This window comes from Pseudophryne corroboree, chromosome 7 (genome assembly GCF_028390025.1).
Source record: "Pseudophryne corroboree isolate aPseCor3 chromosome 7, aPseCor3.hap2, whole genome shotgun sequence".
Classification (NCBI taxonomy): domain Eukaryota; kingdom Metazoa; phylum Chordata; class Amphibia; order Anura; family Myobatrachidae; genus Pseudophryne; species Pseudophryne corroboree.
Window position 1 is genome coordinate 187,579,499 of NC_086450.1, and position 25,728 is coordinate 187,605,226.

Here is a 25,728-nt window from a genome sequence, read left to right on the forward strand (position 1 = left end):
AAACATGATCTCAGGATGATGATGATTATTCATTCAGTTGATTTGTAAAGTATGAGGGTACATTAGTGTGGGTAGAATGGATTGTAATAGGGTGTTGAATAGTGAAGTAGTGTGGGTTGCATAGGTGGGACTAGGATAGGTGTGAGTGAAGTATGGTAGATGTGTGAAGATACACTAGGATAGGTAGTATAGGTGGAAGTAGGGTAGGTGTTTGAGGGTGCATTAGGATGGGTAGTATAGCTGGGAGTAGGGGAGGTCTGTGAGAGTGCATTAGTGTGATTGGTGTACATAGAAATAGGGTATATCTAAATTGACATTAGTCTGGTAGTATAGCTTAGAGTAGTGTAGGTCTGAGGGTGCATTAGGTTGGATAGTATAGGTGGAAGTAGGGTTGTGTGTGTGTGTGTGTGTGTGTGTGTGTGTGTGTGTGTGTGTGTGTGTGTGTGTGCATTAGTGTGATTTGGTATGGATTAAAATAGGAAGGTCTGATGGGGCATTAGTCTGGATAGTATAGCTGGGAATAGGGTAGATGGAAGGGTGCATTAGGTTGGGTAGTATAGGCGGGAGTAGGGTAGGTCTAATGAAGAATTACTGTAAGTTGAGTAGTATAGGTGGGAATAGAGTAGGTGTGAGGATGTATAGTTTATGTAGTATAGGTGTGAGTATGCTCCTAGATATGACGAACTTACTCTTTGTCCACCCTTGATGTATATATAATTATTTATATGCTGCCACCCAGTGTTTGTTTACCTTAGATACCAACTTCCAATTTATTTTGGAGGACATATGTGCCTATGTGGTTATGTCGCTTTAGGAATACTCTATAGTCCATCAAAAGTGATATCCTCAGAATTACCTTTTTAATGGGTTGGCTTGTTCTCTGCTCTTTCCTGAACAACAAGCACCACTGTGTTGTAAGGAATACCTTGACCTATGTTTCCTGTCTGATTCCTGGTGCCTATTAGATTCCATGCTTCCAGTTAGCCTGTGCCAAGTAATGGTAGCACTCATGGTCAACATTCAGTGCAGCTTCAGCAATACACAACACCTTACAAGCACAACACAATTTAGGAGCTGTGCAATACAATAGAAAAGAGGCCAAAGAGCACTTAAATGGAGTAGCTGAAGGCATACACATACAAAGGAAAATGTGAATGCTATACCTTTACGTGCTGATCAGAGATGGTAGTCCTGACCATGCTTCTAATAACATTCTACCGGGTAGAATTATAGATTTGGGGGTTGGAGTTTTAGAGGGAAGGAGTAAACCGAAGCGTAGCAATAAATATCATGAAGGTTTTGTTATTCTCTATCTTGTAGCTCATGATTTCCTTCTCTCTTGCAGCGCTGCAAAGACCGCCTAAACTCTTTGGCCATCTCTGTCATGAATCAGTGGCCGGGCATTAAACTGAGAGTGACGGAAGGCTGGGATGAGGATGGTCATCACTCTGATGATTCCTTGCATTATGAAGGAAGAGCGGTGGACATCACCACTTCTGACAGGGACCGCAATAAATACGGGATGCTGGCTAGATTGGCTGTGGAAGCTGGTTTCGACTGGGTCTACTACGAATCTAAAGCTCATATTCACTGCTCTGTGAAGTCAGGTAAGAGCATTGCTCTTTACACGCATACAAATTCTGATATGTTTTACAGTATTTCATGTTTTAGCTCAGGCAGAAAGACCTTTAGCTGCTTGTCTGGTTAATGATGCAAATGAGTGTTATCCTAAAAAAAAGAAAGAAAAAGAAAACCCTTTATTGTTGCTCTGTGTTTAAAACTGTCAAAATATAAACATTTGTTAACTGGTCATTTGTCATGTTTCATGTCCATTGACTAAAAATATCTACGCTTGCTGTGTTCATAGTTTCACCCTGAGTATTTCAGTAAACAGTAAAGCACTAAGATGGAATTAAACCCAAAAATGCAAGAAAGTTACAAAATAAAAAATAAAAAGTCTTTGCAAGTCAACATGTAACAATACATGTCGGAGAGGCATTGTATACTGACCTATATCGGTTTTACAGTTCTTGGCTTTCCTGACTGGTAGTTGCTACTATATCTGAGATAGAAAAAATATTATACACTAATACAATATTTTGCTCTGGTTGTCTTTTTTTTATTTATTTATTTTTTTTAGCTTTTTACTATATAGATAGATAAATAAATAAGTGGCAAGTACCAAGGTCTGACTACTACACTGACCTGCAGCACTTATTGATCCAAGTGATGGATTTCTGCAGAAATATGGTAGCCTTCAGTGAATAACATCTGGTTGAATTCTGGTTGACATTCACAAGAGTACATTGCATTCTCCTTTACAACTTGAGAATGGCTAGGACAGACAAATGATTATAGTTAAGAATTTTGTGTAAAAATATACAAACATACAAAAAATGGCAGACTAGATGGTCTTATGGGCTCTTATCTGCTTATTTATACAAACATAAAATACCTTCTGACCATAATCTATTACAGTGTTTAGAATATAAGCTTGATCATTGTGATGCCATATGGCTTACTGTGCTATAACCTATAGGGACATGAATGATGCACTTTGTTGCATTGGGGCATATATATTAAGCCTGGAGAAGTGATAAAGCAGTGATAATGGCAAGGTGATAACACACCAGCCAATCAGCTCATATCGATTTACATATTGGAGCTGATTGGCTGGTGCGTTATCACCTTGCACTTATCACTGCTTTATCACTTCTCCAGGCTTAATACATCTGCCCCAGTGTGACTGCAGAAAATGACCTGAAACACAACAACTGTGAATATATGAAGCATGCTGGTAAAATGCATAGTTCAACCTTACCCTCACCTTCCACATTGCACCTTTCTATTGACCATATAACCCCTGTCCCCTTGCTCCTAATTACCCCCCTTAGTATGTGTGTTATTCCACTGAGATTATTTGCTGTAGCACAGTATAAACGCTGACCCCACTACTGCAGAGGAGAAACCATGTATTTCTTGTCGTCTTCTTTACAATAGAGTAATGGAATTTGTCTTTCAAGACAGTTTAAGCCGCATAACATTAGTACACAGTCTTAATGGAATATAATACAGGACAAAAACATTCTAATTACAAGCATAGCATGTTCCAGTTACCTGTATGAAACTTTTTTTTTTTGGTTTTAGTTTTTTTTTAAGACTTGTAAGCCAGAGCTTGTCCAATTGGCTAACGATAGAGAAGCGTCATCCACTTAATCAGTGTTTGCTCTCTCAAATCAATAAAATAGGATGGCATGCTATGTATCAGCCATACCCATAAAGCCACTGACCGGTGAAGTGAATAACATTATCTCATTACAACGACACCTATAAAGGAGTGTGATATATTAGGCAGCAAGTGAAGTCAGTTGAAGTTGATGTGTTGGGAACAGGCAGTGTAAGTGACTTTGACAAGGGCCAAATTGTGGTGGCTGGATGACTAGGTTAGATGATCTCCAAAATAGCAGGTCTTGGTGGGTGTTCCTGGTATGCAGTGACAAGTACTCACCAGAAGTGGTCCAAGGAAGGACAATTGGTGAACTGCCCACATAGCCATGAGGGCCCTAGGCTCATCGGGAGTGAACGTTAACCCACAAAAAAAGCTACTGTAACACAAATTTCAGAACAAGTCAATACTGGCTGTAATAGAAAGGTGTCCGTACACAGTACAGCTTGCTGCGTAGCTGCAGACTGGTCAGAGTGTCCATGATGTCCCATGTCCATGGGCGCGTGAGCATCAGAACTGGATCATAGAGCAGTGGAACTGTGGCCTAGTCTGGTGAATCACGGTTTATTTTAAATCGTGTTTGACGACCAGGTGCATGTGCGTCGTTTACCTGGGGAAGAGATGGCGTCAGGATGCACTATGGGAAGGAGGCACGCCGGCGGAGGCAGTGTGATGTTCTGGGCAATGTTCTGCTGGGAAGCCTTGGGTCATACATTCATGTGGATGTTACTTTGACATGTACCACCTACCTAAACATTGTTGCAGACTATGGGGGTCATTCCGACCTGAGCTGTGCGGCGATGCTTTTGTACTTGTAGACTAACTCCCAGCCAGCGCAGCTCCTGCAACTGGCCGGAAGCTACTCGTCGCTGCCCGGCTCACAGCGGCTGCGTGTGACATCACGCAGCCCCTGCGGCCCGCCCCGCGCACGGTCCGGCCACGCCTGCATTGGCTGGACCGCGCCCACAAACGGCAGCCAAATGCCGCCATGCCGCCCACTCTCGCCCAGCGACCGCCTCTGCCTGTCAATCAGGCAGAGACCATCGCTAGGCAATGACAGCCGTCAGCTGTCAGCCATGCGCCGGCGCACTGCAGCGCCGGCGCATGTGCAGTTCTGACTGCAGCACAGCATTCAGAAGAACTGCAGCGAGTGTTCAAGTCAGAATGACCCCCTAAGTACACACCTGCGTTGCATGCGCAGTGGGCGTGAGGCCATACACATTGTGGTCGCTTCTCCAATGGATGCGACCACAGTGTGATTGACAGGTGACAGCGTAGCGGGGTTAAGGCAGGGTGGTGCTGGAAAAACGGGGGCAGGCCAAGACCATTTTGGGGCTGGCTGCATGACGTCACAGACGCTCCGAAAAATAAAATGTCTGCTGACAGCGCAGCTAGCCAACGCAACCTTAGATCAGATGTGTCTGCAATCTAATTGCGGATGCATCGGGAGGCAGCCTTACACATGCTGGGCGGCCTTCAGCATGTGCAGGCCTGCAGGGATGAATGCAGATCTGGCTGCGTATGTAGCAATCTGCTTTCATCTCTGAATAACTCCCTATGCCAGGTACAGCCCTCATTCCCTCCACAGTGTGGCCCTGGTACCTGCAGGAAGTCCCGGCTCGGGCGCTGCTCCTCCTCTCCCTTCTCCGACTCCGATTTCTCGCAGGCTCCGTTACTTCAGCAGCAGCGGGTCTCCATAGGATGTCGTCAGTGACGCAGAGAGGGGGGGGGGGAGGGGGTACTAATTACCCGGGCCTGGGACTGATGGAGGGGTCCGCCGGGGGCCCTGGTGCACCGCACTCCCACCCCCCTCTCTCCTTACTGGGCAGCAGCATAAGCTCTCATCTTGGCAGCACAGCACATGCTGCAGTGTGCTGTGCTGCAGTGAGGCAGAGGCTGCTGTTACTGCTCAGCCTCGCCTGTTCCTGTACAGGTGGTGGTGGGGGGGGGTGATCACACCCCTTCCCTCGAATTGACCCTGGCTGAGGGGCTGAGCCAGGGCTGGGGACTCGGTCAGGGATCAGGCACTGCAAGTGCACAGATTCCCCCCAACTTTTTCCATAAAGGGGCGTGGCCATGCCTCCCGTGATTAGGTCATGCCCCCAAAACGTACGGCAGCAGTGGAGCTGTGTGTGGGCTGAGGGCCGCACACTGGGTGGGGGGGGGGGGGGAGGAGGAGGGGAGGGAGCGGCGCTACGCGCTCCCAGCGTCGCCGCTACCTGTCATTAACTTTGACAGGTGCAGCAGCAGGGTAGCAAAGCGGGGAGAGCGCCTCCCTGCTTTGCATACCCTTGCTGAGCGAGCAGCATCGGCTCTGCCTGCAGGGATCCGGAGGTAAGTGCTCCCCTGCACCTCTGTCGTATTTGAGGGTGGGGTAAGCTGCACCCTTGCCCTCCCCGTTCCGAAGCCCCTGCCTCCCATGGTACAGACACTTACTTATGCAGCCCTTTTCTCACTAACCTAATCATAATAGTGGACAGGATATTGAGGTTTTTTTTTATATTGTCACTCAGTCTGTTTATCAAGTATCTATTTTTTGGCACATGAGTGGACACCATCGGCACCATCATGTACTGAAATAATCTGTGTGCATTTTAAAAATTAAGCGTATGTTTAAACCTGCCCTCTTCAGGGTCCTGATAGACAAAAAGGAGCTGAACATTAAGTACCCAGATGTAGAGTTAAAACCATGACCTCTTCTAGCTCCTCATTTCAGAATGTAATCGCTTAAAAGCTGCCCTGAAATCATTGAAAAGGCAATACCAGGTTGATTTTGCCATTTAAATGATTGCCGCTTTAAAAATATGGGCAGGCTCGCAGGAATTTCCACAGAGCTATTACATAAGCCCCATAGTATCTTGTTGAATTATAAAATGTTCATGGTATCACTACCACCATAACATATAAATCCAGCTCTGCGAATAATTGCTTGTGCCCTCATGGGCCGGGGGAAATCTGAGGAATATAATATTTAGTGATGAGCGGGTTCGGTTTCTCGGAAACCGAACCCCCCCGAACTTCACCCATTTTACATGGGTCCGAGCCATACTCTGATTCTCCCGTGTGGCTCGGTTAACCCGAGCGTGCCCGAACGTCATTCCGCTGTCGGATTCTCGCGAGATTCGGATTCTATATAAGCAGCCGCGCGTCGCCGCCATTTTCACTCGTGCATTGGAAATGTTAGGGAGAGGACGTGGCTGGCGTCCTCTCCGTTTATTCATTGTTGAGTTGATGCAAATATTTGTGCTTGCTTATATCATTGTGGGGACTGGGGAACAGCTTTATATTAATATAGGAGGAGTACAGTGCAGAGTTTTGCTGATCAGTGACCACCAGTTTTATCCGTTCTCTGCCTGAAAAAAAACACTCCATATCTGTGCTCAGTGTGCTGCATATATCTGTGCTCACACTGCTTAATTGTGGGGACTGGGGAGCAGCTGTATTATATAGCAGGAGTACAGTGCAGAGTTTTGCTGACCAGTGACCACCAGTATACGTTGTCTGCCTGAAAAACACTCCATATCTGTGCTTAGTGTGCTGCTTTATTGTGGGGACTGGGGAACACCAGTATAATATATATATATATATATATATATATATATATATATATATATAAGGAGTACAGTGCAGAGTTTTGCTGACACAGTGACCACCAGTATATATAGCAGTACGGTACGGAAGGCCACTGCTGTACCTACCTCTGTGTCGTCAAGTATACTATCCATCTACATTCTATACCTGTGGTGCATTTTAGTTTTGCAGTTTGCTGACAGTGACCACCAGTATACATACAGCGACCTTGGTGCGCCTCTTTTTTTTTCTTTGCATCATGTGCTGTTTGGGGACAATTTTTTTGAAGTGCCATCCTGCCTGACACTGCAGTGCCACTCCTAGATGGACCAGGTATTTGTGTCGGACACTTGTGTCGCTTAGCTTAGCCATCCAGCGACCTCGGTGCAAATTTTAGGACTAAAAATAATATTGTGAGGTGTGAGGTGTTCAGAATAGACTGAAAATTAGTGATGTGCACCGGACATTTTTCGGGTTTTGTGTTTTGGTTTTGGATTCGGTTCCGCGGCCGTGTTTTGGATTCGGACGCGTTTTGGCAAAACCTCACCGAAATTTTTTTGTCGGATTCGGGTGTGTTTTGGATTCGGGTGTTTTTTACAAAAAACCCTAAAAAACAGCTTAAATCATAGAATTTGGGGGTCATTTTGATCCCATAGTTTTATTAACCTCAATAACCATAATTTCCACTCATTTTCAGTCTATTTTGAACACCTCACACCTCACAATATTATTTTTAGTCCTAAAATTTGCACCGAGGTCACTGGATGGCTAAGCTAAGCGACACAAGTGGCCGACACAAACACCTGGCCCATCTAGGAGTGGCACTGCAGTGTCAGGCAGGATGGCACTTCAAAAAAATTGTCCCCAAACAGCACATGATGCACAGAAAAATGAAAGAAAAAGAGGTGCAAGATGGAATTGTCCTTGGTCCCTCCCACCCACCCTTATGTTGTATAAACAGGACATGCACACTTTAACGAACCCATCATTTCAGCGACAGGGTCTGCCACACGACTGTGACTGAAATGACTGGTTGGTTTGGGCCCCCACCAAAAAAAGAAGCAATCAATCTCTCCTTGCACAAACTGGCTCTACAGAGGCAAGATGTCCACCTCATCATCATCCTCCGATTCCTCACCCCTTTCACTGTGTACATCCCCCTCCTCACAGATTATTAATTCGTCCCCACTGGAATCCACCATCTCAGGTCCCTGTGTACTTTGTGGAGGCAATTGCTGCTGGTGAATGTCTCCACGGAGGAATTGATTATAATTCATTTTGATGAACATCATCTTCTCCACATTTTCTGGAAGTAACCTCGTACGCCGATTGCTGACAAGGTGAGCGGCTGCACTAAACACTCTTTCGGAGTACACACTGGAGGGAGGGCAACTTAGGTAGAATAAAGCCAGTTTGTGCAAGGGCCTCCAAATTGCCTCTTTTTCCTGCCAGTATACGTACGGACTGTCTGGCGTGCCTACTTGGATGCGGTCACTCATATAATCCTCCACCATTCTTTCAATGGTGAGAGAATCATATGCAGTGACAGTAGACGACATGTCAATAATCATTGGCAGGTCCTTCAGTCCGGACCAGATGTCAGCACTCGCTCCAGACTGCCCTGCATCACCGCCAGCGGGTGGGCTCGGAATTCTTAGCCTTTTCCTCGCACCCCCAGTTGCGGGAGAATGTGAAGGAGGAGATGTTGACGGGTCACGTTCCGCTTGACTTGACAATTTTCTCACCAGCAGGTCTTTGAACCTCTGCAGACTTGGGTCTGCCGGAAAGAGAGATACAACGTAGGTTTTAAATCTAGGATCAAGCACGGTGGCCAAAATGTAGTGCTCTGATTTCAACAGATTGACCACCCGTGAATCCTGGTTAAGCGAATTAAGGGCTCCATCCACAAGTCCCACATGCCTAGCGGAATCGCTCTGTTTTAGCTCCTCCTTCAATGTCTCCAGCTTCTTCTGCAAAAGCCTGATGAGGGGAATGACCTGACTCAGGCTGGCAGTGTCTGAACTGACTTCACGTGTGGCAAGTTCAAAGGGTTGCAGAACCTTGCACAACTTTGAAATCATTCTCCACTGCGCTTGAGTCAGGTGCATTCCCCCTCCTTTGCCTATATCGTTGCCAGATGTATAGGCTTGAATGGCCTTTTGCTGCTCCTCCATCCTCTGAAGCATATAGAGGGTTGAATTCCACCTCGTTACCACCTCTTGCTTCAGATGATGGCAGGGCAGGTTCAGGAATGTTTGGTGGAGCTCCAGTCTTCGGCACGCGGTGGCTGAATGCCGAAAGTGGCCCGCAATTCTTCGGGCCACCGACCGCTTCTCTTGCACGCCCCTGTCGTTTTTTAAATAATTCTGCACCACCAAATTCAATGTATGTGCAAAACATGGGACGTGCTGAAATTTGCCCAGATGTAATGCACGCACAATATTGCTGGCGTTGTCCGATGTCACAAATCCCCAGGAGAGTCCAATTGGGGTAAGCCATTCTGCGATGATCTTCCTCAGTTTCCGTAAGAGGTTGTCAGCTGTGTGCCTCTTCTGGAAAGCGGTGATACAAAGCGTAGCCTGCCTAGGAACGAGTTGGCGTTTGCGAGATGCTGCTACTGGTGCCGCCGCTGCTGTTCTTGCTGCGGGAGGCAATACATCTACCCAGTGGGCTGTCACAGTCATATAGTCCTGAGTCTGCCCTGCTCCACTTGTCCACATGTCCGTGGTTAAGTGGACATTGGGTACAACTGCATTTTTTAGGACACTGGTGAGTCTTTTTCTGAGGTCTGTGTACATTTTCGGTATCTCCTGCCTAGAGAAATGGAACTTAGATGGTATTTGTTACCGGGGACACAGTACCTCAATCAAGTCTCTAGTTGCCTCTGAATTAACGGTGGATTCCGGAACCACGTTTCTCACCGCCCAGGCTGCCAAGGCCTGAGTTATCTGCTTTGCAGCAGGATGACTGCTGTGATATTTCATCTTCCTCGTAAAGGACTGTTGGACAGTCAATTGCTTACTGGAAGTAGTACAAGTTGTCTTCCGACTTCCCCTCTGGGATGACGATCGACTCCCAGCAGCTACAACAGCAGCGCCAGCAGCAGTAGGCGTTACACTCAAGGATGCATCGGAGGAATCCCAGGCAGGAGAGGACTCGTCAGACTTGCCAGTGACATGGCCTGCAGGACTATATGCTAACCTGGGTAAGGAGGAAATTGACACTGAGGGAGTTGGTGGTGTGGTTTGCAGGAGCTTGGTTACAAGAGGAAGGGATTTAGTGGTCAGTGGACTGCTTCCGCTGTCACCCAAAGTTTTTGAACTTGTCACTGACTTATGATGAATGCGCTGCAGGTGACGTATAAGGGAGGATGTTCCGAGGTGGTTAACGTCATTACCCCTACTTATTACAGCTTGACAAAGGCAACACACGGCTTGACACCTGTTGTCCGCATTTGTGTTGAAATAATTCCACACCGAAGAGCTGATTTTTTTTGTATTTTGACCAGGCATGTCAATGGCCATATTCGTCCCACGGACAACGGGTGTCTCCCGGGTGCCTGACTTAAACAAACCACCTCACCATCAGAATCCTCCTTGTCAATTTCCTCCCCAGCGCCAGCAACACCCATATCCTCATCCTGGTGTACTTCAACAGTGACATCTTCAATTTGACTATCAGGAACTGGACTGCGGGTGCTCCTTCCAGCACTTGCAGGGGGCGTGCAAATGGTGGAAGGCGCAAGCTCTTCCCGTCCAGTGTTGGGAAGGTCAGGCATCGCAACCGACACAATTGGACTCTCCTTGGGTATTTGTGATTTAGAAGAACGCACAGTTCTTTGCTGTGCTTTTGCCAGCTTAAGTCTTTTCATTTTTCTAGCGAGAGGATGAGTGCTTCCATCCTCATGTGAAGCTGAACCACTAGCCATGAACATAGGCCAGGGCCTCAGCCGTTCCTTGCCACTCCGTGTCGTAAATGGCATATTGGCAAGTTTACGCTTCTCCTCAGACGCTTTTAATTTTGATTTTTGGGTCATTTTACTGAACTTTTGTTTTTTGGATTTTACATGCTCTCTACTATGACATTGGGCATCGGCCTTGGCAGACGACGTTGATGGCATTTCATCGTCTCGGCCATGACTAGTGGCAGCAGCTTCAGCACGAGGTGGAAGTGGATCTTGATCTTTCCCTATTTTAACCTCCACATTTTTGTTCTCCATTTTTTTAATGTGTGGAATTATATGCCAGTAACTATCAATAGCAATGGCCTACTACTATATATACTGCGCACAACTGAAATGCACCACAGGTATGGATGGATAGTATACTTGACGACACAGAGGTAGGTAGAGCAGTGGCATTCCGTACCGTACTGCTATATATAGTGTACTGGTGGTCACTGTGTCAGCAAACTGCAAAACTAAAATGCACCACAGGTATAGAATGTAGATGGATAGTATACTTAATGTCGACACAGAGTTAGGTACAGCAGTGGCCTACTGTACCGTAATGCTATATATTATATACTGGTGGTCACTGGTCAGCAAAACTCTGCACTGTACTCCTCCTATATAATATTATACTGGTGTTCCCCAGTCCCCACAATAAAGCAGCACACTGAGCACAGATATGGAGTGTTTTTCAGGCAGACAACGTATACTGGTGGTCACTGTCAGCAAAACTCTGCACTGTACTCCTGCTATATAATACAGCTGCTCCCCAGTCCCCACAATTAAGCAGTGTGAGCACAGATATATGCAGCACACTGAGCACAGATATGGAGCGTTTTTTTCAGGCAGAGAACGGATAACTGGTGGTCACTGATCAGCAAAACTCTGCACTGTACTCCTCCTATATTATACAGCTGCTCCCCAGCCCTCCCCACAATTAAGCAATAGTGCACAATCAAGTTCAACAATAACGGAGAGGACGCCAGCCACGTCCTCTCCCTAACATTTCCAATGCACGAGTGAAAATGGCGGCGACGCGCGGCTGCTTATATAGAATCCGAATCTCGCGAGAATCCGACAGCGGGATGATGACGTTCGGGCGCGCTCGGGTTACCCGAGCCATACGGGAAAATCCGAGTATGGCTCGGACCCGTGTAAAAAGGGTGAAGTTCAGGGGGTTCGGTTTCCGAGAAACCGAACCCGCTCATCACTACTGAAAATGAGTGTAAATTATGGCTATTGAGGTTAATAATACTATGGGATCAAAATGACCCCCAAATTCTATGATTTAAGCTGTTTTTTAGGGTTTTTTGTAAAAAAAAAAAACGGATCCAAAACACACCCGAATCCGACAAAAAATTTTCATGGAGGTTTTGCCAAAACGCGTCCGAATCGAAAACACGGCCGCGGAACCGAATCCAAAACCAAAACACAAAACCCGAAAAATGGCCGGTGCACATCACTAATAATATTACAGTTTGCATAGACAGTCTTATTACACATATCTATATACACACAGATACTTTTATATAGTAGGTTCACACACACAAGCGCAAGGTCCACAACACACAAGCGTATGTTCAGTACATAACTTGCATCTAATTTGCGTCATCAAATATAATCTGCCTACAAAACACACATTTTCTGTAGCACTAATGGTGCCCATACATTAGGATGACCAGCATCCTTACGATTTCCCCCGCAGCTCCATGAGTACGATAGATCGTTAGGTCAGGAAAAGTACCTAACGATTTATCGTACGACCTGTGAATCACCGTTACCCAGATCACCTGATCATATGTGCAGCTCATAAGATCAGAGGATCCAGCATACGACCCCCGGGACCCCGCATCAGATTGTTATCGTTAGTTAAGTGCAACAAACAATTTGCACTTTCACTAATAATATATCGATCCGATATATATCAATATCGGGTGCATCAGCCCAATGGTCTTTCAGGTGTGTGGGGGCTTAACCCTAAATACAGCGCAGCTCGTGGAGAGTGGTGAATGCCCCCATACTCCTCCTACTGCTTTTGCACATCTAATGCACCTTGTTAGTATTTAGATATTTTCTGCTAAAATACTGGCGCACTGGCACAGTGAGAAAATGACGACAAAGCTCAAATGTACAGTATGTGTCCAATTCTAAATTACACTTGGTGAAAGTATGTTTATTATATACAAACCTGTGTGTCATAGATAGATGGTCAGTTACAGGGGCAGGGGGGAGGACGCAATGTATTTTAAATGCTGCTCGTAGAATTGAAGTTCTCTGATGGAAACTGCACCAAATGTTTAATTGTACAAAATCCATTTAAAAAAAAAAAGAAGAAGAAAAACTTGGACGCTTTCCTAAAATTGTTCAGGTGTTTATTTGTTATTGACAAAGGTTAAAGCATTGCTTACTGTACCTCCCTTTCCTCTTGTGTAGAACAGGAGATCAATAATCAATCAATGTACTGCTCTTTTCTTTAGGTGACTAGTAAATGTCCTATACAACCGCCCTAATGGAAAATTACAGTAAAACATTGGCATGTTAAATTACCATTAAAAATCAGACTCTTTCTGTAGGGAAAGAGAACAGTGTGAAAATAAGGCATTCAGTCAGCTGCGATAACCCATTTTTCACAGAAAAAAAATGAGATTTTGTGTGACCCGCGATTTGATTTGAGCATTTATTTTGCTGAAAACACTTGCTTTCTGTAATTTTTTTCACATGTTTTTAAAACAAAATGCATATTAGCTATTTGACCCCAATTTAAGTGCCCCAGCTCTCTATAGTATGACCAATAATAGACTTCTATACTGTTTTCCTATCTTAGTTTGGCTGTTTTTGGGGTACAGGCAGATTTCCCCATTTTCTCCTGTACTTTTCTCTGGTATTGATGTGAAGAATTTTCGTGATTTCCCGATTTTGCAATAGTGTAGGGAGCACACAAACTCGCTATAAACTGATTTCGTGGTCATTTTTTGGTAATGTCTGGGGAAAAGTCCAAATTCCACGTTATCGCGGCTAATTGAATTCCCTCCCATAGTATGGCAAGTACAGGACTTTAAAGTAGCATGTGTGTTCCGCATGTAAAATGTGCAGAAGATACATAGATTACATTAGAACTATTACAGACTCTTCTTGCCGGCATTTCGTGCATTTTGGGCTTAATTTATGTTTATACGCAATGGCCGATGTTCACGTTTGCTGGTATAGCAACTTTATCCCCTCGTTTTTCATTTTTTTTTTTTAATATTTATTATCGTATTCTGGTATTCCAGAAAGATGCATTTTATACTCCACTAAAGGCACACTGCAAATAAACACCTGAATTCTCAATGATTGTACCTTCAATATTGTAATATTTCTGCAACAAAGGACGCTGACATTGCATCTGGTGTCAAGAGAACGACAGTCATGTGAGACGGAGGAAGTCCTATGTTAAGGCCTCATGAGGGTGTGAATATAGTAAATTGTACTAATTTGAGAAAGCAAATTGTGGTCCTGATAACAAGCCTTTTAATCCATGCAATAAAACGATGCATATAAAGCAGCTCACATGCTGCTATCAGGACAATGTAAGCTTGCAAGGGAACCAGAAAAAAAAATAGCTTAGTCTTCCTGAAATTCCATAAACCAGCAGTTTAAGGTCGGAAGTTTCTAATCTCCACTCCTCACACAGTCCCGGGACACACTGTTATTACACGTTTTGTCACTTGCTAGCTTCTAATTCCCATTTGCCTTGAGATTTCCTTTGTAAAATTAAAAAAACAAACATTCCACACAAATATTTGCAGAGTGTTCTGGCAGAGTCTGTAGATAGCTCAGAAGACCATTCTAGCCGTTTGCATAATGTGCCGTACCCCTTTAGGTTTCAGAATGGTGAGGCAGGCGAAACAGCCAGCAATACGTGGTCTTACTGTATGTGCTGGTGTATCATAAGCCGTTGTTCCAATACGTGCTGCTACTGAGCAAAAGTCAATATAATAACATGGTGATATAAGTCTCAAAATGTAAATATATCAGGTTTGAGAGTGTATTTTTGGCCAGGTAAAAATGAAAAACCATAGTTTGCAATGTGTGTAAGGCTTTATCTGCTGTATAAAATGGAACTGCCCCATGTAAAATAGAACTGCACATATTTTTGAGAGTGACTCAAGAAAGCTATTTAATCTTGCCTTAGACCTCCTACTATGCATTTTACAGAATTGGTCCCTCTTTTGGTGTATCCCGTTGGGTGTAAAAGAGATAAAAGTTACAGCTTTTGTGAACGATATTCTTTTATATATTGGTGACCCCGTCTTGTTTTTGGAGGCTATTTTGGAGAAAATTAGGTACCATGGCTCCATATCTGGCTTTACCATAAAACACCCATAAATCAACTGAAAATTAGGTACCATGGCTCCATATCTGGCTTTACCATAAAACACCCATAAATCAACTGCAATGCTCCTAAACACCACTATTGCTCAACGGAGCTGGGGCAGCATATCCCTCTACAGTGGGCAGGGATAATCTCTCATATTTGGAGGTTAAACTCCCTAAAAACCCAGTTCAACTTTACAATTTCAATATTGTCAGTGCAATTAAACAGCTAGTGAAGGAACTGTAGGCTGGAGCCATCTCACTCTCCTTTCTGGGTAGGACTAATCTCCTTAAGATGGTCTTTCCCTCAGCTGATTTGTTCTTGCTCCAGTCCCTTCCCATTCTTCTAACGCAAAAAGATACCAAATATGTTAATTCCTGATATATTTCCTTTACATGGAAGGTGGGGGTGAGCTTGTATGAGCCTTCACAAATTGTATCAGCCCAAAAACAATGGAGGTATTAACTTTCCCAATGTGACTGAATATAATCATGCCACCATACTACAGTATGTTACCAACGTGTTTGGCTGAATTATACAAAGATGTACTGTACACTCTCACTGGCCTGGAGCGGGACTTTGTCCAACCATTGAACTTCATTAATTTCCTCCACCAACATGACCAGGAGTTTTCACCAGAGATCCGTGACAACCCTTTATTGTGGGGTACACACAAATTATGGCATATACTCCGTCATAAGGTTCACTTAAATGCCCATGAATCTCTTCATGCAACAAACCTTCTTACACAATCCCGACTTCCAAGACTGTATCGCTTCTTACACCAATTTGAAGGGTGAGAGGTCCATAGTCTGTACTTCATTTGGTTGATACCTCAACTAAGCGGCCACTCGCATATACTGAAGCCTCAGACAAATGCCAGAGTGACTCACTGAGAATGGGATAGGTTTTAGGAAGAAATTTGTATTCTGGCATTTTTACCTCACACCTTGTGTTTTGACGTGTCCTACTGATGATGCAGTGGTAATGGATATTGCAAGTCCTAAATGCAAGATCTGACAGTCCAGTATGTGTGTGGGATGTTCTGCGAGTGTGGGATGTGTTGTGGGAGAGGTAGGAGTGATATGCTGAGAAAGCAAGCTGCCCTGTAGTTTTTGTTTTATGATCGTCACAGGGGTACATGGTTGAAGATCCATCCCCTTTTGACTTGGTAAGTATATTTTGTTTTAACGGCTTTACATATTTTGGTTGTGGCCAGCTGACTGGGGTGTGACTTATGGCAATACGTCTCTTTTCTTGGCAGAGTATTCTGCAGCAGGACATCCACCAAGTACGCGCAAAGACCAGGCCAGGAAGTCTTCCACACATAAGGGCAGATTGGAGGATGCACAGGATCCACACTCTGACTGGAGAACACAGGGGGCAGCTGATGTGCGAACGGAGGGGGGACATGACCATTGGGACAAGCAGTTAAGGTGAGTGGTGTGTCATATATGGATTTACTCATTAGTGAATAGAGTGAGATTACACATAAGGACCCATAAATTCATAGCTGCTACAATTTCTAAAGGCTGAAGAGGGACATGCCTCTGTATGATTGCCTGTATGAAATGTCACAATTGACAGAAATGCTAATACAAGTTATTATAGAGTCTGCATTTTTTTTTTTCTCAATAGTTTTTATTTTTTTTATTTTTAAATTTGGGGTACAGAAAAAAGAATGGGGAAAGGAGACAAAACAGATTACATCTGTAACAGGAAGTAACGTAAAAAAGTGAGGGTGGGGCAGTCAGTTGCAAAAACGGAGCAGTAGACACATTCAAAAAAAACAGCAACACAATGGAGACGCAATATTAATGGGTCTTGAGCCTCAGGGTTCTCATTAGGGCCAATGCCAGGGGATAGAAACCACAGAAAAGAGTGATCGTTTTGAAGAGAACACTTAAGAATTAGGCATATTGTCCATATGAGAGAGAGAATCTTCTATATACTGGGAATATCAACTAGTACTGTAAGTCTACAGTACAAAGTAACCCTGCTTTTTAATGAGGCTAGAGAAACTATATGTACTCATTCTAGTGAAAAGTCCTTTTGCACCTAAATTCCATAAGCACCAATATAAAGAAATGCCATGTAGTCCAGTGGTAATCTGGTGGGTTAGCAGTCCTGTGCCATTTTACCCAGATTCCATTGGGTATTGTAGCATTCCTGTTCCATTTCCCCTAAGAGTCTATTGGGTATTATTATACTTTGTACATTAGTGTTACAATGGCGGAATTTCCCTCCCACAAATTTGGTGTCAACCTTTTTTAGAGACTTTTCTCCACAATTACCACAAGGTTTGGAAAATAGCCCTTAATATAAAGTCATTATTTAACTATCCAAAAGAAACCACCTTTGTCTTGTATGTTTATTACTTTCCCAGATGGAAAACCAGTTACATGTTGCATATATATTTTTGTAAATCTAAAAATATACCATCTAGAACAGTATGGGAACCTAATACACATCACGGACTGTGTGTGCGACACTCTCTCTTTCATAAGGGCTCCACATTACCCTTAATCTTGGTAATTAAAATCATATATATTTACTAAAAGTAAAAGACCTATGAGAGGAATTTTACAAGTGTTACAAACTATAACAACAAATCTGATAATAAAGCAAGAAAGAGCCTGACGCTGCAGGTGAAGCCTTGTAGAGCCTCTTGCAGACCTACAGCCACCTGTTCCCATCACTGATCTAGATGTTTATTGTCCCTTGTTGGTGCATAGATTTCATATTCTTGCAGATTTCCTGCTGTGCTTTTCTAGTGATGTACAGAACATTTCCATATTCTTGCTCACCAGTTAAAGATACTTATTGATAGTGATAATATGCTACTCAGACTTCTCCTGTAACATTCATATCTGTGTTTTATCTCTTGTGCCACCAATCATCTGTTATTTACTGTCTCCTGGTACTGGGTTACAGTTGAGGAATATTTCTGGTGAGCTGTTTACAGCCAATTTCAGACACAATTAGAAATGGAAACTTATATTGAGGCTTTTTATTGTTATACATGATGATATAAGGCAGGGAGAACTGATGGGTATGGAGCCCTTCAGGGAGCTATACACAGGAATGAGGTTTCTTAATGAGAACTGTAGATAGTCTGCAAAGCGAGGGGTTAATAATAATAATAATAATAATAATAATAATAATAATAATAATTTTATATATAATGTATATCTGGGGCTATTCCTGGATCCAAAGTTGGATATGTATAATCTTTAGATGTCCCATAATGTGGAGACAACAGTTTACTGTAAAGATCTTGCATAAACGCCATATCAGTTATCCATGTTATTTACCATATTGAAGACTATAAACCAGCAACATATATGTCAGAATTGATGGCATTGGCAACAGGGTTAAACAATACTACACACATTGATAATAGTACTGTACATTTGAAGGTATGGAGGACATGTACAACTGGCTGTTGAGAGAAGCCCATGCAAAGTAATTGTGCAACCGCCTTAAGATGTGTCGCATGATAAAATCCATTTATCAATTGTCCACTGTATTTTAGCATCTGGAGCAATATTTACAGACACAACCCTTTGTGACCAGTTGTAATTTAAGGGATGGATGTGCTTCAAAATTGCACACTGTCTTATGAAATTCTTATTGCTCAGCTAATGTAAATAGGCCAACAACAGAGTAGTCTAAGTAAGTGTGCCGTCACAGAGAAGAGGACATACAGTATGTAGTACTGAAAAGCTGATCAGAGCCCATCAAATCAACATTAATGTAATCAGTTTACATTCACGTATTACCACCATCATCATCCTTTATATTGTTGGAGTTCTGGACATTACATATTTAGAGTTTCTGGAAGCAAAATATATTACTCCTAATTATTCATCGAGCATGGACAGGGGAAATAAACCAAGGCAGCATGGTTACAATAAAACCCATTCACTCTTCTTTTCTACCTCAAATATCTGGCACATTCTTCTATTATTCTTTACTTTGAAGATAGTGGGTGTCCTATCTGAAAACCCTGCGTTGGAACTGATCTCAGACAATGCCATCTAAGAGACTGTCATCATAAAGCCTAGCAATTGGACATGTAACCACCATCATCTTCTTTGGAAAATTGAAAGTACAAGTATTATTTGTGGCAAACACTACTTGTGATAATTTTGTTGTTGTTGCCTTCAGATAAGGGATAATTTCCATGTCCATTTAATTTACACTAATACCCTCCTATTCAGGGGCTATAAATGCATGGTAGGGTTGAGGCCAATGTAAGGAAGGGTTGAAGAAGGTCTCCTTGGTGAGATATATAATAATTTTATCCATAAGTAAAGTGTTCGATACGTAGGATAAATGCTATTGAGATCACCTGTTTCTGATGTTGGCTGTTCTTTCTTTCAGGACTCCTAGCGCAGAAGAATTAGGATCTACAAGCTGGAAAGAACTGATCAAGAAGAAGAAGAAAAAGAAGAAAGGAGAGAGAAAGAAGTATAAAAAAGAAATGGAAGAGAAGGGGGAAGGTGGTGGGGAGAAAAGAGTCAAGAAACTTAAAGAAGGGAAGAATGCAAGAACACTGCGAAAAGAGAGGAAACAACGGAAGGGAAGAGTGATGACAAAGGACTGAAGGAACACATAAGGCTAACACTGGACAAAGTTGGATCATGCGCAAGTAAAGAGGGAAGATTCTACAGACTTCAGACACAAGACCTTCCAAATACCAAACCCAGATCGACACCATAAAGGGAAAACCTAGAAGACTTTGAACAGAACAAGGAGATCTGAAAAGGCAACCAGAATAGAGAATCCTTTAAAAAAGCAGGACATAATAATGTGAATGATAATATGAATGGAAGTTTATCCAGTTGAAAAAATGAAGACCTGATAAAAACAGATGTTGATTTCAACATCCAAAAATTAATACTTGGCCAGTCATATATAGTTATTTAACCAAATAAACAGCTGAGCAGTTGTACTAAATACATTCATTGTTGCTGACTCAATTAATTAGTAAAAAAATACCAAAAAAAAAACCCCATTGTGCAAATGGTGAAGTGAGTCGACTTCTAGCTATGGAGTGGAGAACTTTTGATTCCTAAAGCTACTGTCAGATCGTTCTGCATTGATGAAGAATGTGAAAACTACGGAAAGGCTTCATTTTGAGTGAACGTATCCTTGATTGAGAAATATATATATGTGTGTGTGTGTGTGTGTGTGTATGTATGTATGTATGTATGTATGTATGTATATGTGTGTAAATATATATATAATATCATATGATAGTGCTGATTAAAACAAGGACCAGTATTGTCATTCAAAAGTATCACAATCGAGAAATTAGCCTGTTTGGGTAATGTCAAGGCAACACGGTACTTCCTAACAATCTCTAATTGTCACAATGATCTTTGTTAGTTATACAGAACATTTTGCCAGTGAGTAAAAAAATGAGTGTGAAAATTGTCCCAGCAGACTTATCCCAAAACTTTCATGATCATTTTGTATTGACAAGGGTGAGAAGGGCAAAGTATAATTATAACGTCTTTTTCTAATATTAAAGCATAAACTGAAAGCCTGTGTACTCCGTCTATGATTTGTGTGCAGTACAGCTATTGGTTAGATATTTTGGTTGAGGTTAGTTTTGGAGTAAGTGCAGGTTGATGAATAAAGAGGCATTAAGATTTGTATTCATTACGTCTGGTCATATCCATATCTATGCATTTCAGCCAGCCATTTGTGTGGCCAAACTGCCCACAGGCCCTGCCCCTGTTTTAAAAAGATGGGGTAGAGAGGTAAATGAGCTTTTTCACACGTACATAATCACAAGTCCTTTTTGCATTTTTCATGCTTTCTTCACGTGCATTTCTAAAAGCCCAGAATTGTACCTGTGTGGGTGATAAATGTGTGAAAGGCTCTCCGTGTTGTCTGCAGTTTAAATAGGACCTTGTTTTCATCAGCACACAAAATACGGAACTTCTTCATATCATTGCCCCTTCTGCCTTATTCTGTTGTCTGATGGTAGAAGAGCTGAACATATAGGTACCGCCAGAACAGATCATACTTTCTGAATGTTCTTTTTTTTTTAAAGAGCTAATTTATTACTGTAAGCAGTGTATATTTTTTATTTACAAAATGAGAGTGATTATTTGGTACTTTCACAATTGTAGAGTGTATATTTTGCTGCTGTAAAAATGTACAATGTATTTATAATAAATAGATCTATGTGAATATAATTTGTGCATTTTGCTTCCCTTCGTTAATGAGTGTGCGAATGTGTACAAATGTGTGCAATGTGCAGTTCATTTACAGTAGCTAGATCTGGCGGGTTCATTGTTAAATAATGCGTTCTCCAAGTGAGGGATTTGAGTTCCCCTGCACAATTTGCAGCAACATACAATTAGGTAGGGGATCTATTACGCACACACTGCTAAGGTTTCCATCTTGCACTTGTCTTATTTACTGGTCTTACCACTGTGCTGATTTACTCATTTACTATGTGCTATTATTTTTATTCCTCTCTGTTCATCTTTCCTCTGTTAATCTTTCAAACTATAAACAAAATAGTGAAAACAAAAAATAGGACAGGGGGCGCTCTATCCAATTGACATCAAAAATCGCAACTAAACCATGTGATTAGGCAGCTTATGAATTGATATTAGAGTGTAATGAGATTAAACTGTTGATAAGTGTGGAGAAAGGTCTTTTTTTTTATGTCAGGATGAAGTACTTAAGTTTTTATGGCATTCATAGGGGTGGTAGTCATGTGACTGGTGGTCGGGAGACCGACAGTCACGTGACCTCCTCCAGCATCCCGACCCCTCACTATCCCAATGGTCGGCATGCCGACCAACAGGGACTATTTCCACTCGTGGGTGTCCACGACACCCATAGAGTGGGAATAGAACCCGCGGTCGCCACCGAGCCCGCAAGGGGCTTGCTGCACTCGCCCCCCCCCCGCCGGGATCCCGGCGTCGGTATGCTGACCGGCAGTTTCCTGACCGCCGGTCAGCCATACTACACCCATTCATAGATGTGAAAATCATAAGACCCAAAAAAGAGAAGGTGAAAATGTCAGCTTTAAACATTTTATTTACAATTATGACAAAACAACATTTTCATTCATGATTGGGTAAATATGAAATTCCTTCTGCAAAATAAGATGGGTTTCTTTCACATAAATCACATTGGTTAACTCAAAGTAGAGAGACACTTTGAAATGTCTGTTTTACCTTAGGACAATGGCACTCATTCCGAGTTGTTCGCTCGCTAGCAGATTTTAGCAGCATTGCACACGCTAGGTCGCCGCCCTCTGGGAGTGTATCTTAGCTTAGCAGAATTGCGAACGAAAGATTAGCAGAATTGCGAATAAATAATTCTTAGCAGCTTCTGAGTAGCTCGAGACTTACTCCTACACTGCGATCAGTTCAGCCCGTTTCGTTCCTGGTTTGACGTCACAAACACGCCCTGCATTCGGCCAGCTACTCCCCCGTTTCTCCAGACACTTCCGCGTTTTATCCTGGCACGCCTGCGTTTTTCCGCACACTCCCAGAAAACGCTCAGTTTCCGCCCAGAAACACCCACTTCCTGTCAACCACACTCCGATCACTTCAACAATGAAAATTCTTTGTTCGGCCGTGAGTAAATCTACTAAGTTTTGTGCTAAAATACTTAGCGCATGCGCGCTGCGTACCATGCGCATTTTTGCCTTAATCGCTCCGTTGCGAAAATCGGCAACGAGCGAACAACTCGGAATGACCCCCATTGTTTCCAAACCAGAGTCCTCAAGGCACACTAACGGTCCCCTTCCTTAGGGTTGTAATTCAAGACATTGGGGCAGATGTATTAACCTGGAGAAGGCATAAGGAAGTCATACACCAGTGAGAAGTGCAAGGTGATAAACGCACCAGCCAGTCAGCTCCTGTCAATTTGCATATTGGAGCTGATTGACTGGTGCATTTATCACCTTGCATTTATCACTGGTTTATCACTTCCTTATGCCTTCTACAGGTTAATGCATCTGCCCCACTATACGCCCGTACACATTATACGATTTTGTAAGTGATACTGCTCATTATTACCCTCCTGAGTGATCTAGTTTACAATATCGCCCAGTGTGTATGCTGCTGACAACGGCTGATGCGCGTTAATGACTCCCTCTGTCATCTGTACATGAAGCTTAATCTGACGATATCGTCAGATGCTGCATGTTCGGACCAGCCGCGGCATGATGTCACTTTGCGATATCGCACAGTGCATATGTACACTGTCAGCGGCCTGGGAGGGGAAACACTAGGTGATACTGCTCCTGGAGCAAATTGCCTAGTGTGTACGGGCCTTTTGAATGATTTATAGTTGTCAATTGGTTACCATGGCAACCACAGTCACGTAACTGTTAAGTAGTCTGCGGTCATTGTTAGCTACTCCACTGCCCCCCAAACCCCCCTTCTTTGTTACAGATTGACCACCAAGGAGCTTGGTGACCTACTTGCTCAGGTTACACAAACACAAATCAAATGTTTTCCCGGGATAGAAACTTTTTATCTTTTTGGTAGAGAAAGTAATATAAATCTACACTACAGAGTGATGTGACAAAGGGAACACTAATTTTAGCAGAACCTTCAGAGAAACATGACTGTCAGCAAATTGTGTTTACACATAATTTTAACAATGTAACAATTGCCAAATGCAGGAGATATCAGGCGAGTCCCCATTACTTACCCCATTTGCCAACACCAGCTATTGTAGCCTGTACTATAGGCTACATAATTGACTTTTTTTTCCAGAGAGGGATCCAAAGTATCCTTCTATGGTAAGTACTTCTTGAACAAGCCATGTCTGAAACAAAAAGTACAGTGATAGCGTGAGCTACCATTTTACGTGTTTAGTCTTTAGAGCCTGTGTCTTGATATACCTGTCATAATAAATAGCCTGCAAATACATTCCAAATTGCTGTGCTATTTGGTGAATGGAATTCTAATTCTCAGAGATTTTCTTCAACTAATATACAAGAAAAAAAATAAATCAAAACCACAAACCTAGACCAGCTTGAAACATATGGAAAGCAACCATTTCTATAACATACTCAAAAGGTGTGCTGCATCCCCAGCAAATAATAAAATTAGCCTGCGTGCCCCTTTCCATTAGCTGGACCCAGAAAGTGCACTAAAAGTGTTTTCAAAGCCTTATTGCACTAGATCACAGGTTCTCAAACTCGGTCCTCAGGACCCCACACAGTGCATGTTTTGCAGGTCTCCTCACAGAATCACAATTGAAATAATGAGCTCCACATGTGGACCTTTAAAAATGTGTCGGTGAGTAATTAATACACCTGTGCACCTACTGGGTTGCCTGCAAAACATGCACTGTGTGGGGTCCTGAGGACCGAGTTTGAGAACCTCTGCACTAGATTATAGATAACCAAATGGGCCTGGCCTGAGGAGTCACACCTCCCTGTGGCAGACAATGGGCCTGGCCTGAGGAGTCACACCTCCCTGTGGCAGACATAACTGGCTAACACTCCTCACCGGCACTATATGGCAGGGACTGTAGCTCTGGACTATAGCATCACCAGGACTATCCACCCATAGGCCTTTCATGTCTCTTGGAACAATGTGCCACACTGTCAGTAGTAGTATACAGTTTATTAGCCTCTTGCTGATTATTCAGGGATGGCCATGCCCATGACTGATTCTCATTCGGCTGAGACCTCCAGGTCTCCCAAGAGAGCAAGCAATTCTCATGCCCACAATTTGCAACCTTCATAAGACTTGATAACTGGATTGGCGTCATGCCCACCTCCTCTTTTTCTCATACCTGCTCTTTGTATCGCCGGGAAATGAGGTACAGCAAGTAGACAGGTATGACCTAAAGCCACTTCTCACATTGTAATGTATGAATAAATGTCTCCTATTGGCATTTTAAGTTGTTTACACCCTGATTGACCTAATTAGATAATAACTTTCCCCATCCCTGATGTGTTACTGTATATTCCATTGTTTCTAAAAGCCCCGTAAACGTCCTGGTTTTAAGGATATCCATGCTTTAGCACATGTGACTTACTTAGTATCTCAGTCATTTTAAGGTTCTCACTAATGGGGACAGTTACTAAGCAGTGATAAGAGCGGAGAAGTGAGCCTGTGTAGAAGTTGCCCATGGCAACCAATCAGCCCTAAAGTAACATCTATCATTTGCATACTATAAAATGATACAGAGCTGCTGATTGGTTGATGGGGCAACTTCTCCACTGGCTCACATCTCCGCTCTTGTCACTGCTTAGTAAATGCACCCCTCAGTCACAATCATGGATCATTTTAAAACCTGAACTGTAATGGAGCACAGAGGACTGAGTTTGGGAAACACTGTTCTAGCTTCTTTCAGAATTACAGTAAACACTTTTAGTTTCTATTAGTTCCATTGCCTGCTAGGTCTGTGTGACAGGGCGAGGGTTAAGTGGTGGCGTTAAGCATTGTGACAAAGGTGAATGTTGTCACGTTATGCCATATCCGGTGCACTTAAGACAATGGGCTGGTAAATTTAGCCTATTTTTGCATATCTCGATTTTTTAGCAATTAGTGGTTAATGATTAGACACAGTTTTCCTGTCCATGCACTAGCGTGAGCTGGTCTTGGCAGGTCTCATCCTGCTGCA

At 43.0% G+C, this 25,728-nt stretch overlaps 1 protein-coding gene across 2 annotated transcripts in view; it reads left to right on the plus strand.

The window, feature by feature from the left end:
- IHH (Indian hedgehog signaling molecule) overlaps window positions 1-25,728 on the plus strand; it is a 112,224-nt gene that overhangs the window by 77,925 nt on the left and 8,571 nt on the right. The window contains exons 2-4 of one of the 2 annotated variants that reach the window (XM_063933880.1): window positions 1,346-1,607; window positions 16,367-16,538; window positions 19,489-21,271. In XM_063933880.1, the coding sequence (XP_063789950.1) occupies window positions 1,346-1,607; window positions 16,367-16,538; window positions 19,489-19,711 (657 nt within the window). In that variant the 3' untranslated portion in view covers window positions 19,712-21,271. Of the gene's footprint in view, window positions 1-1,345; window positions 1,608-16,366; window positions 16,539-19,488; window positions 21,272-25,728 lie in introns of those variants that run through there. The other variant, XM_063933879.1, reaches the window with a different exon arrangement.